A 12,136-nucleotide genomic window follows, 5' to 3' on the forward strand; every position below is an offset into this window, starting at 1 on the left:
GTCAAAAGTCTCATAAGAATTCTTTGGCCTCAAACCTGCAGTGATTTACTCCTGGCTCTGTGACTCAAGTGCTGAGGTTACAGATGTGAGCTATATGCCCAATATAAAACTTTTTCATAGGGGTTTCCATATACATTTTTAGTTTCTTAAACAATATTAATATTACTTAACCAAAAATAATCATCCAATGCACTAAAATAAAAAGAATCCTGCCTGTGTCTCCCAGAATTTAAGAATTATCAAGACCAAGCAGAAATAAGACAACATTAAGCAAGATGGAAATCCCAACTCAGAAATTTCTTGCTTTTAGAAATTTGTAATAGACAGCATACAGGAAGCTTGCAGTAGTGAGTATGTGAGAAGCACATTCAGAGCATTCCAGCCAGGCCAAGCAGAAATTTAGTACTTAAAACTCTCACACTTACAAACACACGCTGTGAGGGTGAGGCACAAACAGAGTCTCTATCTTATATTTAGTTTGCTTGGGTGAGAACAAGAAAGAAGAGCCCAACTACCTCTGAACACTGGGCCAGGCTCAAAATCAAACACTATTTCACTGGGGACAGAATGGAGAAGGGGGCTGGGAGTCCGGGATTGGTATTTCCGAAGACAGCGCATCAGCTGGTTCAAGGGGGCTGTTAGAAGAGAAAGAGAGGGGCAGGCAAACACAGGAAGACAGACACACAGAAGAAATGAAAGAAGTCATGGGGAATAAATTAGATGAACTGCAGCCTGCTTCACAAAATAATTCTGGTTGATATTTTAAAAATCTGCTTATATTTTCACAAAAACCCCAATGAATTTCTTCAAAGTGACTCAACAAGAATAAGAAATGCCACTTGACTTTAGGTACTAAGCAGGCTGATTACTACTAAGTTAACTGTGATACTAACACGATGGAAACATTTAAATGCTGGATGTATTGGGCAAAATTATCAGCAGCCACAGTTACTAAGACATATGAAAGTCAAACTGGCAGCAACATTAATTGGCAGGCTCACGGGATAACAAACAACACAAACTCTTGAATAACTATGTGATAAGTCAATATTAAGTACATAATGTAGGCTTGTTATCTGGTTATCTTCACAGGAGTATGGAACCATAACAAAATATGGCTTACAATGTTTACTCAGTATAAAAATATTGAGTCTGGGCTTGGACCTATTTTGCAGATAGAGAAGGTCACAGTGAAGAACCCAGCTCTACGCATGGTGTACAGCTAATACCGTCTTCCTTGTAAGACAGAAGGCAGCTGAGAAGGGAAGCACAGAGGAGCTCTTGCAAGGAAATGTGAAGACAGTCTCAAATGGCACCTCTTAGAAAACATATGGGGTGCACTACTATTGAGCTTGCTTGTTTTGTTTTTTTGAGAGAGCCACGCTATGTATACTGGGCTAGCCTCAAACTAATGTTCTTCTTGCTCAGCTAGGATCACAGGCATATGCTATCACATTTGGCTCAAAAGCATTTTCTTTTTTTTTTGTTGTTGTTTTTTGTTTTGTTTTCTTTTGTTTTGAGACAGGGTTTCTCTGTATAGCCCTGACTGTCCTGGAACTCACTCTGTAGACCAGGCTGGCCTCGAACTCAGAAATCCACCTGCCCCTGCCTCCCAGGTGCTGGGATTAAAGGCGTGCGCCACCACCGCCCCGGCAAAAAGCATTTTCTTAAAACAATATTATCTTTGCTAGAGGGAAAGCTAGATGGAAATTTTGTAACAAATCTTAATATAATCTCTCATTTGTATACTTTATTTACTACACCAATAAGGAGGTAACTAAAATTTTCCATTATGGGTCCATTCCATGAAATAAATGTATATTTCAAATAGATCTAGAAAGTGGATGGGAAATGTTTAAAAAAGTCTGACAAGTTGAGGAGATGTGTCAGGTAATCCCAAAGAATGATATAGAATGATTCTATTAATCTAATTCTAAGCTCTATCTAATATTTGGTGTAAGCCAAAAGAAATTTAGTGACTCCAGCTTTGGAGGCAGCCAAAATTAAAAAGTGGACAAAACAATTAAGGACCCTTCTTGGTGGAGTACCTAAGATTGGAAGGGGAGCATTTAAGACTTTCTTCCATGTCTTCTCAATTTCTCTCCTTGTTATGGATAATTTTAAACTCTGCTACCAGTAAACGATAACTACTATAAAGAAAAACAAAAACCAAAAACCAAAAACACAAAAATCAAAAACCCACTTGGTTTTCTCTACACATTTTTCTCTGTGTCTGTTTCATGAAAAAAAAAAAAAAAAAAAAAAAAAAAAAAAAAAAAAAAAAGCAACCATAAAGGAGACAAGCAGCAAAGCAATTGCATTTTTGCCTTAAAACAACAACAAAAACAAAACAACAAAAAGTAACAACCCTAAAATCACTACTTACCTCCATCACCACGAAACCCCTGGTCTCTAATCAAATCCTACAAACAAATAGTAAAATATGTTTATTCAAAGCACATAGTAAAAAAAGTAATAATAACAACAACAATAATGATTTTTCTACTATGCATAAGCAGAAGGGTTAATTCAAAATAATACCTGTCATAATTATTTCACAAAGCAAAGACTATTAAATTAGCTAGTGTATATGACAAACACTAAAGTTGGAAGCACTTGCCAACCTAGACCTACGTGAAAGGATTATTAGTCCTGGTCAAATGCTGAAATCCATTTTAGGCCACTCAGTGGCTTCATAAATCCTTAAAGAAAATTCTACTGGCACATATTAAGAGCCATAAAAATGTTCATACCCTTTGATCCTGTAATTCCACTTCTGGGAATTTTTCCTAAGGAAATAATTCAGAAGAAAAAATGATATGCACAAAGATGTTTAGTGCAGCATTATCCATCACACCAAAAATCAGAAATAATTATTTCCCTATGATAGGCATTTTGACATATTATGGTTATGGTGCATCAATTTAATGAAGTAGTACACAGTTACCAAACAATTATGAAACTTAAAACAGGAAACATGTTTACATATAATAAAAAAATCAAAATTTAAAGCACACTGAATACTACCATAAAAATGTGGATGTATAAGAAACATTAAAAAGGAGGGGAGATCAAAATAGCTCAAATAAGGATTTTGTTTAAACTGGTGTCTATAGTTAAAATGCAGTTTTTACAGTAATATTGGCAGGAGGGGAAATTCCATGTGTAATGAAGTTTGGATCCTAGTCTACAGAACCCGGATTAGTTTACTCAGTTTAACTTAACTGTGAGGGACTGAAAGGCCGGAAACGTCTCTAAAAAGGTTAGTTGCAAATAGGCACCATTTTGCTTATTAAATAGTGAATTCTTTACTGGTGTATTACACAGAACCTTCAACACACAAAGTCTTGGTTATTTCACTACCTTTCCTTGGTTTCAGAGCTTACAAACACACAGTGAGATGTAGGCACATGAAAAAATAAGTAACGTTTAACAATAAAAGAGAGATACATCAGTTTGTTATAATTTACTAGCATTTAAAAAGTGGTGGTATTGACAAGACCTTTAGTGACATACATTAAGACTATGATGATCTGACAATCTGACACTGGGCTTCCAGCCTCCAGATCTATGAGAATTGGTGACTATAGTACAAAAGAAATGACACTAGGATTTTAACATTGGTAAAGCAGCTGAAGAAACCTGAGTTGGGGCTGTGAAGAATAGACAGGCATGTAGAAAAGCAAAGAGCTTTCTAGACAGAAGGCCCCACAGGAGAAGTTATAGCCCTTTGCTGTCTCCTGTCCTAGCTCTGAAACTCCCCTCACACACCTACAGATTAGCCGAATGTGGCTTTCCTACTCCTGCCAGGTCTAACTACACGCTTACACTTCTCAATCTCACATGTTCTTAAAGCTCCTTGTTCATCTATCTACTTGATCTAGGTTAAATAGGATATTCTAGTATTTTAAAACTATTTCAACTCTTCCCTTATCTTTTCTAGTCCCTTGTCTGTCATTCCTGTGATCACAGCATCACAGAAGAAGCCAACCAAAGAACTTCTGGCAACACCTTTGTTATCTATGAACATCTGCACAACTAGCATCAGCTGTAATTTCTAAATTCATTCATTCTCCCCTGTCTCCTTCCTTCTCCAGGGTACCGTGTATCACAGGCTAGGCTCCAACTCCTGATCCTTTAGCTCTCAGGGCCCAAAACTCAAGGTGTATACCACAATGCCTGGTTGGCTTCTTTCTACTATTTTTTTTTTAATGTGGTGATTTGAATAAGAATGGTTCCCATATGTTCATAATATTTGAATGCTGGGGCTGGAGAAATGGCTCAGTGGTTAAGAGCACTGACTGCTCTTCCAGAGGTCCTGAGTTCAATTCCCAGCAACCACATGGTGGTTCACAACCATCTGGGATCTTATGTCCTCCTCAGGTGTGTCTGACAGCTACAGTATCCTTATATAAATAAAATAAATAAATATTAAAAAAATAATATTTGAATGCTTGGTCACCAGGAAGTAGCCTTGTGGGAGGAAGTGTGTCACTGGGGGTTGGCTTTGAAGTTTCAAAAGCACACACCAGACTCAAACTCATACTCTCTGTCTCTCTGCCTGCAGATCAAGATGTAAAGCTCTCAACTACTGCTTCAGAACCTGCCTGCATGTCATCATGCTCCCCATAATGATGAAAATAGACTAGACCTCTGAAACTGTAAGCAAGCCCCCAATTAAATATTTTCTTTTGTAAGAGTTATCTTGGTCATGTGTCTCTCATTAAGATGTGTACTCAGATAATAAGAAATGACTGAGCATGAATAAAAATTTTAAGTCATTTAAAGCTTTCAAACAAGAGAACAGATGATAAAAGTATCATAAAAAATTATTCTGGTGAGAGCACCAGGGTGGAATGGGTAAAGAACAATTAACAGTGGAATGAGTGCATTCAGACATTCAAATGAAGGAATGTGGAGGCAAATGGTGATATAATAAGTCAGCTGAGACATAAAGGGAAAGAAGCAGTTATGGCAGTTATGAAAAGGATAGAAGAGTAAGGCGTAAAGTGACTCTTCAACTAGCCATGCCCAAGAAACCAGGAGGCCAGTCACAAGCAGAGAAAAGGGGAAAGAGTTTAAAAGGCTGGTTGTTTTCAGTAAAGATGAGGCTCCACGCTTCAACACACCATGAGCACACCTAAACTACAGAGACCGCCGACTCCTTACTCTTCAAGCTCCCATATCTCCCTCTCCCACTTGTCTCTTCCTGTGTGTGCAGGTCTACACAGAGAGAGAAAGGCCTTAGTTAAAAGGGGTACTAGAAAAAAGCTACTTATATGAAATTACTCTCCAAAATATAGGGGGGAAACCTAATAAAAACTGGGAAGAAAGTCTCATTTTATAATCCTTTATTCATGATTTATCTTGGTAATTAAATAAAATTTATAATAAAGCATTTTGAAAGTTAATAAAATTTAAGTTATAGTACCAACTGTAAGATTTTTAAAAATATAAACTCAGAACTGTTTTTGTTGGTTCTAATGTCAAACTCATGACAGAACAAATATAAATTCTTAATGCCATTTTTATAACATATTAGTTACACAAAAGTCTTAGAGAATTCATAAATTCCCAAGGGCATCCGTTAATTCTTAAATTCAAATTCTTAAATTTAAATTAAAGTCATTTTAATTTAATACGTTTTCAGAGATAGTGTCATAGAAAAAAGTGAGAATAACTGCAACTTGGTAATAGTGAAGTACTTACTATTATTAGAGAACATGATAGGTATTTGGATCTATAATGTATGAGCCTAACATATTCATGATAAATGAAAAGTGGCATTTACTTCCAATCTGTATTAAAAGTACAACAGAAAACCAGAGAAACACATTCAAACTGTTTAGTTCTAGCAATGCTAGTACTTACATCAATATTGACAGGTTCAATTGTGTTTATATGAACATTGGGAGCTGAGGAGGACCGGTCTCGTTGCCCAAACTGATTGCGATGATCTTCATCTGCTGGTCGGAAGGGCTGTGGAATTGGAATGGATTTTGAAGGAGATGGACTGGTGAGGATTTGGGGCCTGGAAAAACCAAGTCATTGGGAAGATAAGATTTGGAGCAATTACACTAATAATAATATTTAAAATGAATGTTATAAGATTTTTTATTTAAAATGATAAGCTTTCAAGAAACAAAATTCCAGTAGTAATAGCTTTACAAAATGCATTGGTTTAAAAAACAAACAAACAAACAAAAAACATACCGACAACTAGTACTGCCAAAGATTTGCTGAAAAGCAGACCAGAAAACTCCATAGGAACTACAAATGGCTAGAAATTACCTGTGGTTAATCAGTAGAAGGTCTTATCCTTTAAAATTATCCTTTAAAATTATATCTACAATTAAAATGCTTCAGGTAGGGACTAGCTGAATAAAATGCGCTATTTTCTTATATACTCTTTTTTATAATCTAAAGTCAGTCAAATGAAGATCTGAAGAAGGAAGTTAGGAAGTTACAGAGTTTTGAGAATATACCTGTACATTTTAGGACCCCAAGGATAGAATTGCTACTTAATACCAGTATTGAATGAAATTTTTATAATATCAAATACCATCTCCAAAATTTTGGAAGGTAATCTATCTATATGGTGCCAATTACCTTTCATATTTCAAAATTTCTTTCATGTCTAATTATTAACACCAGAGGAAAAAAAAAAGAGAACCATATATTAAACACTGAAGCAAATATTTAAAATAACTAAAAAAATTGGGGTACTGTGGTTGTGAGGTACACATAGAAGCCAGAAACTGGTGTCAAGTGCTTTAATCTCCTCCTTATTTTTTCTTTCTTTTTTTTTTGGTTTATCAAGACAGGGTTTCTCTGTATAGCCCTGGCTATCCTGGAACTCACTCTGTAGACCAGGCTGGCCTCGAACTCAGAAATCAGCCCACCTCTGCCTCCCAAGTGCTAGGATTAAAGGTGTGCACCACCAACGCCTGGCCTTATTTTTTAAAGACAGTATCTTTTCACTGAAGCAAGAATTGCAATTGGTTATTAGACTGCTGGCCAGCAAACTCCAAAAATCTTATCTCTGTCTTCCTGGATTGGGGTGTAAAAGTATATTTTATTCCCTGAACAAACTGTCTCTGAGGTTTCCTGCCTCAGGCTGCTAAGCCAGGCCTAGTCGTGAAAGCCTCTAGCCTTCATACAATCATCTATAGGCCTTGAATGTATTCACTCTCCTAGGATTTACTGCTGACTAAGCTCACTCCTTCCTAGTTTTTTCTGAACTCTGGCTGACTGGTTCAATTCAGGTGTTCTGGTTCAAAACTTTTTTCCAAGCTGACTGATTCAATCTGGCTTCTCTCTCAGCCTCCCCTGAATTGCTTGGTTTGAATTCATACTAACTTTGGCAAAATGTTCTAATTTTCTGGCTTTTTCTCATCATCTGGTCAAGCTTGTTCTCCCTCTGCAATCTATCTCTTTACAACTGTCCTGGTAAAACGGCCTCCTTCCTTCTTTTTTCTCTCTGTGCTGCTCTCTTAAGAAGCCTCTTTTTCCTCCTTTTTTTCTCCCGTAAGTTGGGCACATTCTATTTTTTGGGGGGTGGGGTGGAGTAACAAAATTCTTTATTTGAAGAAATGGTACAAATTAAATACCTTTTTTTTTTTTGGTTTTTCGAGACAGGGTTTCTCTGTATAGCCCTGGCTGTCCTGGAACTCACTCTGTAGACCAGGCTGACCTCGAACTCAGAAATGTGCCTGCCACCACTGCCTAGCCAAATTAAAGAACTTAAGATGATGTTTTGGTGCAACGTATAGAAAAGATAAAGGCGACCTGACATATATGCACTGCCTCAATGACCAGTAAGGTCACAGTTTTGGGGAAGTCAGTTTAGCTCTCATCAGTGTGTCCCAGGATGTGCTTGTCAAAGAGATATTCTACCATGCCAGATTCAGGGGCTACCATGGTGTATAGTTAGTCACGTGGTCAACCTGTCCTTTGATGATTTCACCTGCTCACTCAGGTAATGCGTCTCAATGATGTCACATAAATGGGGATCATTCTTGTCCATAGGCAGTCTGTGCAGTTCCAGTTGTGCCTGATTCACACCCTTTCCAAGTGCAGTGCACACTGCATTCAGCCCGCTCCCCCAGGCATCACGGTCTGGGTTCTTTATATCCTGCAGGAAGATTCAGCCACCTCATTGGTTCTACAGCTTCATCAGTTTCTCATCATGTTCTCTCTCCTCATGAGATTGGTAGAGAAAGTATTTGGCAAAGTTCTTCTGAGTCACATCATCCCAGTCAAAACAGCAAGACATGGATGGATAAAGGCAGGAGCCACATAACTCCACGTTGATCTGGTGGTTGATAGCAGCTTCCTAACCCTAATGGTAGTTCTAGAACACTTTTGATGGAGAAGTGGTGGTCATGGCAGTGGTAGGGCAAGGTGCAGTAGAGCAACAAAGTTGCAAAGGGCTCAGGCTCAGAGAGGACAACTGCGGTCAGAGGGGTTGAGCACCTACTTCTGTTCAAGCATAGTTGAAGCAGGAAACTGCAGGGATTCTGGGCAAGAATGTTTCAAGTTGGGCATATTCTATTCTGTTCCCTGATTCATCACTTTGTCTACCTCTTAGACATCACTTTCAAACATGGGTGCTTCCTTCTACAAACTAACTTTATCTTCATTGTTTTGATTAAAAGTGTGTCATTAGGATGTGTATATATTCTAGCCAGAGGGATTAAAAGGTGTGTGCTAAGGCCTGAGCCATATCACAACAAGAAATAGTCCCCCCCCACCCCCAGTAAATAACACAATTTTTGGGTTCCAAGTGTGATCAAATACCCTGCAGGGCTGGGTCATGGGTTTCAATGACAGTCCCAACCCAACTTTTTATGTGGGCAGTGGGGATCTAAACTCAAGTCCTCAAACTTGCATGAAAAGAACTTTAGTCACGGAGTCATCTTCCCAGCCCTAAAATTATTTTGATTAAAATTCTTATTGTAGCCCCGTCAGAAAAGATTCTCAGGAGCAGAGAAGTGATTACTTCTTGGGCGAGGATACAGTAAGGCTCAGCTTAAGCTTCAACTGGCCATGGAAAGTCCAACATGAACCAAGTTCTCTTCACATACGGGTCATCATTTTACCCCACATTATAAAAGCTAACCAGCAATATTTAGTTGTTTTTAGACAAGCAAGACAATGATGAGATAACAAGGGAAATTATAAAAGAATGGTAAGAAAAAAATAATAGGAGGGACCAATGAGATCACTCAGTGGATAAAAAGGTACTTGCTACTAAGCCTGATGACCTGGGATTAATCCCTGGAACCCAGATGGTGGAAGGAGACCTTAGTCCACAAAGCTGTCTTCTAACTTCCACAAAGGTGCCTCAGCATGCGCATGACCACACATACACATGCACACAGTCATATTAAATACATATAATAGAAAGGTAATAGAAAAGGGTAGAATAAAGATTGGGAGAGAAATGCTTAAGAGTGACAAAAATTGCCCGGTCTTTCTGGGCTGGTGTCCTGAGCGGACCTTGGGTGCAAACTCTGCAGCCAGTACCACAACACCCAGAGGAAGCTTCATTCCCAGGCACTCTGACATTCTCAGGATCAGAGGTGAGGAGGACACAACATCTGTACCAACACTGGGAGTAACTGGGACCAGCGGGACCAGGCACACAGGAACTGCACCAGACCAGTGGCACGGGTTCCTTCCAGTCTCTCTGGGCTAGTGTCCTGAGCAAACCTTGGGCCCAGGCTCCTCAGCCAGTCCCACAACACCCAGAGGAAGCTGATGCACTCCCAGGTGCTCTAACAAGCCCAGGATCACAGGATCCCAGAATCACAGGATCCCAGAGACAGCTTGACTCTGAGGAGTTCTGACACAACAGGAAGGGCAGGCTCCAGTCAGATTTAGCAAGGGCAGGTAGCACTAGAGATAACCAGATGGCGGGGTGGGGGTGGGGGTGGGGGCAAGCATAAGAAAATAAACAACACAAACCAAGGTTACCTGGCATCATCAGAACCCAATACTCCCACCATAGCAAGTCTTGGACACACCATCACACCAGAAAAGCAAGAGTCAGATCTAAAATCACTTCTCATGATCATGATACAGGCCTTTAAGAAAGACATAAATAGCACCCTCAAAGAAATACAGGAGAACACAGGTAAAGAGCTAGAAGCTCTTAAAGAGGAAACACAAAAATCCCTTAAAGAACTACAAGAAAACACAATCAAACAGGTGAAGGAAATGAGCAAAACTATCCAGAATCTAAAAAATGGAAATAGAAACAATAAAGAAATCAGAAAGAGAGACAACCCTGGAGATACAAAACCTAGGAAAGAAATCAGGAATCATAGATGCAAGCATCACCAACAGAATACAAGAGATAGAAGAGAGAATCTCAGGGGCAGAAGACACCATAGAAAACATTGACACAACAGTCAAAGAAAATGCAAAAAGCAAAAAGCTCCTAACCCAAACATCCAGGAAATCCAGGATGCAATGAGAAGACCAAACCTAAAGATAATAGGTATAGAAGAGAGTGAAAACTCCCAATGTAATGGGCCAGTAAATATCTTCAACAAAATTATAGAAGAAAACTTCCCTAACCTTAAGAAAAAGATGCCCATGAACATACAAGAAGCCTACAGAACTCCAAATAGACGGGACCAGAAAAGAAATTCCTCACATAATAATCAAAACACCAAATGCACTAAACAAAGAAAGAATTTAAAAAGCCGTAAGAGAAAAAAGGCAAGTAATATATAAAGGCAGGCCTATCAGAATTATGTCAGACTTCTCACCAGAGACCATGAAAGCTAGAAGACCCTGGGCAGATGTCATACAGACCCTACAAGAACACAAATGCCAGCACAGGTTTCTATATCGAGCAAAACTCTCAATTACCACAGATGGAGAAACCAAGATATTCCATGACAAAACAAAATTTACACAGTATCTTTCCACAAATCCAGCCCTACAAAGGATAATAGACGAAAAACACCAACATAAGGAGCAAAACTACACCCTAGAAGAAGCAAGAAGGTAATCTTTCAACAAATCCACACAAACCTAATTCCACCTCTTACAACAAAAACAGGAAGTGACAATTACCTCTTCTTAATATCTTAATATGAAAGTTAATATTACTAACATATCCTAATTGATGGAAATCCAAAAATATGAGGAATTAGAAATTTGTTGATTGTCATCCAATAGTCTTTCTAATTTGGTAATTGGAGAAATAGGTACAATATTGTATAATCTATATACACTTTCAGCTTGTTTGTGACAGTGTCTTACTGTGTACAACATAAGGGTCTCGAAATCTTGCTTCTCCTATCTCAGCCTCTCTTTTAGTAGTATTGTTTATTTCATGTTTTTACACTATACTATGGTTTTCAGAACAGCTTATATATTTCAAAAGTATTTTATACCCAAGGGAGACATAGACAATTAACTTGGGAGGTGGCTTGTAGGAAAGAGAACAACAAAGAGTGAGACTGAATGCTTTGCTTGACATTTGTAGCTCTTGTATCAAGTTTGAAGAAGAGGATTTTATAAGTTACTCTTTCTCTGAGATGCATGCTTTTCCAAATTATTACAGCTAATGAACCAGGTTCTTACCCACACCTAATGTCTGTGCCACCCTCCAACCATTGTTCATTGAAACAGTTGGTGAATGACTTTATGGATAGACCATCTTAATACACACACCATTTCTTAAATGAATGTAACCTGTTCTCTGTGGGCTGAGAATAAAGTCACTCACTCAAGTCAAAAAGTTTTGACCATAGCAGGAAGTCTGAATCCAAAAATCGTGCCTACAATTTATTCCTCGGTGCAGCAGAACTGTCAACTCTCAGCTTAGCTACGATGGAGGTAAAATCCTTTGGTCATGTGAGGGTCATTGAAGTACAGCCTTATTACAATGAAGTCCAATGTCTAAAAATTGTTCTTATTTTGGGCTTGTACCACAGTAAGAGCCAAGATTTTAAACTCTACTAAATACAAAACAAACAAACAAAAAGACCTTATATATTTATGTTCATTTAAGAAAATACTAGTAGTGATGTATTATTTTGAAATTTACGGTTAATATGTTTGGAGTTATTTAAAATTTATATTGAGAAAAACATATGTATTTTCAGTATTGCTATAG

General features: G+C 38.2%; 1 protein-coding gene and 1 pseudogene across 9 annotated transcripts in view; both read right to left on the bottom strand.

Annotated features, from left to right (window-relative positions):
• Positions 1-12,136, bottom strand: part of Braf (B-Raf proto-oncogene, serine/threonine kinase) — a 132,368-nt gene that overhangs the window by 43,441 nt on the left and 76,791 nt on the right. For 5 of the 9 annotated variants that reach the window (XR_004121948.1, XM_031381634.1, XM_031381633.1 and 2 more), the window contains 3 exons: positions 5,872-6,031; positions 2,754-2,789; positions 2,387-2,423 (listed from right to left, as the gene is read on the bottom strand). Coding sequence is in view for 8 of the 9 variants with exons in the window: in XM_031381634.1 (XP_031237494.1) it covers positions 2,387-2,423; positions 2,754-2,789; positions 5,872-6,031 (233 nt within the window). In the remaining variant the exon portion in view is untranslated. Of the gene's footprint in view, positions 1-515; positions 636-2,386; positions 2,424-2,753; positions 2,790-5,871; positions 6,032-12,136 lie in introns of all 9 variants that reach the window. The other 4 variants (XM_031381631.1, XM_031381632.1, XM_031381635.1 and 1 more) reach the window with 3 other exon arrangements.
• LOC116098775 lies at positions 7,637-9,566 on the bottom strand (annotated as a pseudogene).

The sequence above is a fragment of the Mastomys coucha genome, unplaced genomic scaffold, assembly GCF_008632895.1.
Source record: "Mastomys coucha isolate ucsf_1 unplaced genomic scaffold, UCSF_Mcou_1 pScaffold20, whole genome shotgun sequence".
In the NCBI taxonomy this organism is placed as follows: Eukaryota; Metazoa; Chordata; class Mammalia; order Rodentia; family Muridae; genus Mastomys; species Mastomys coucha.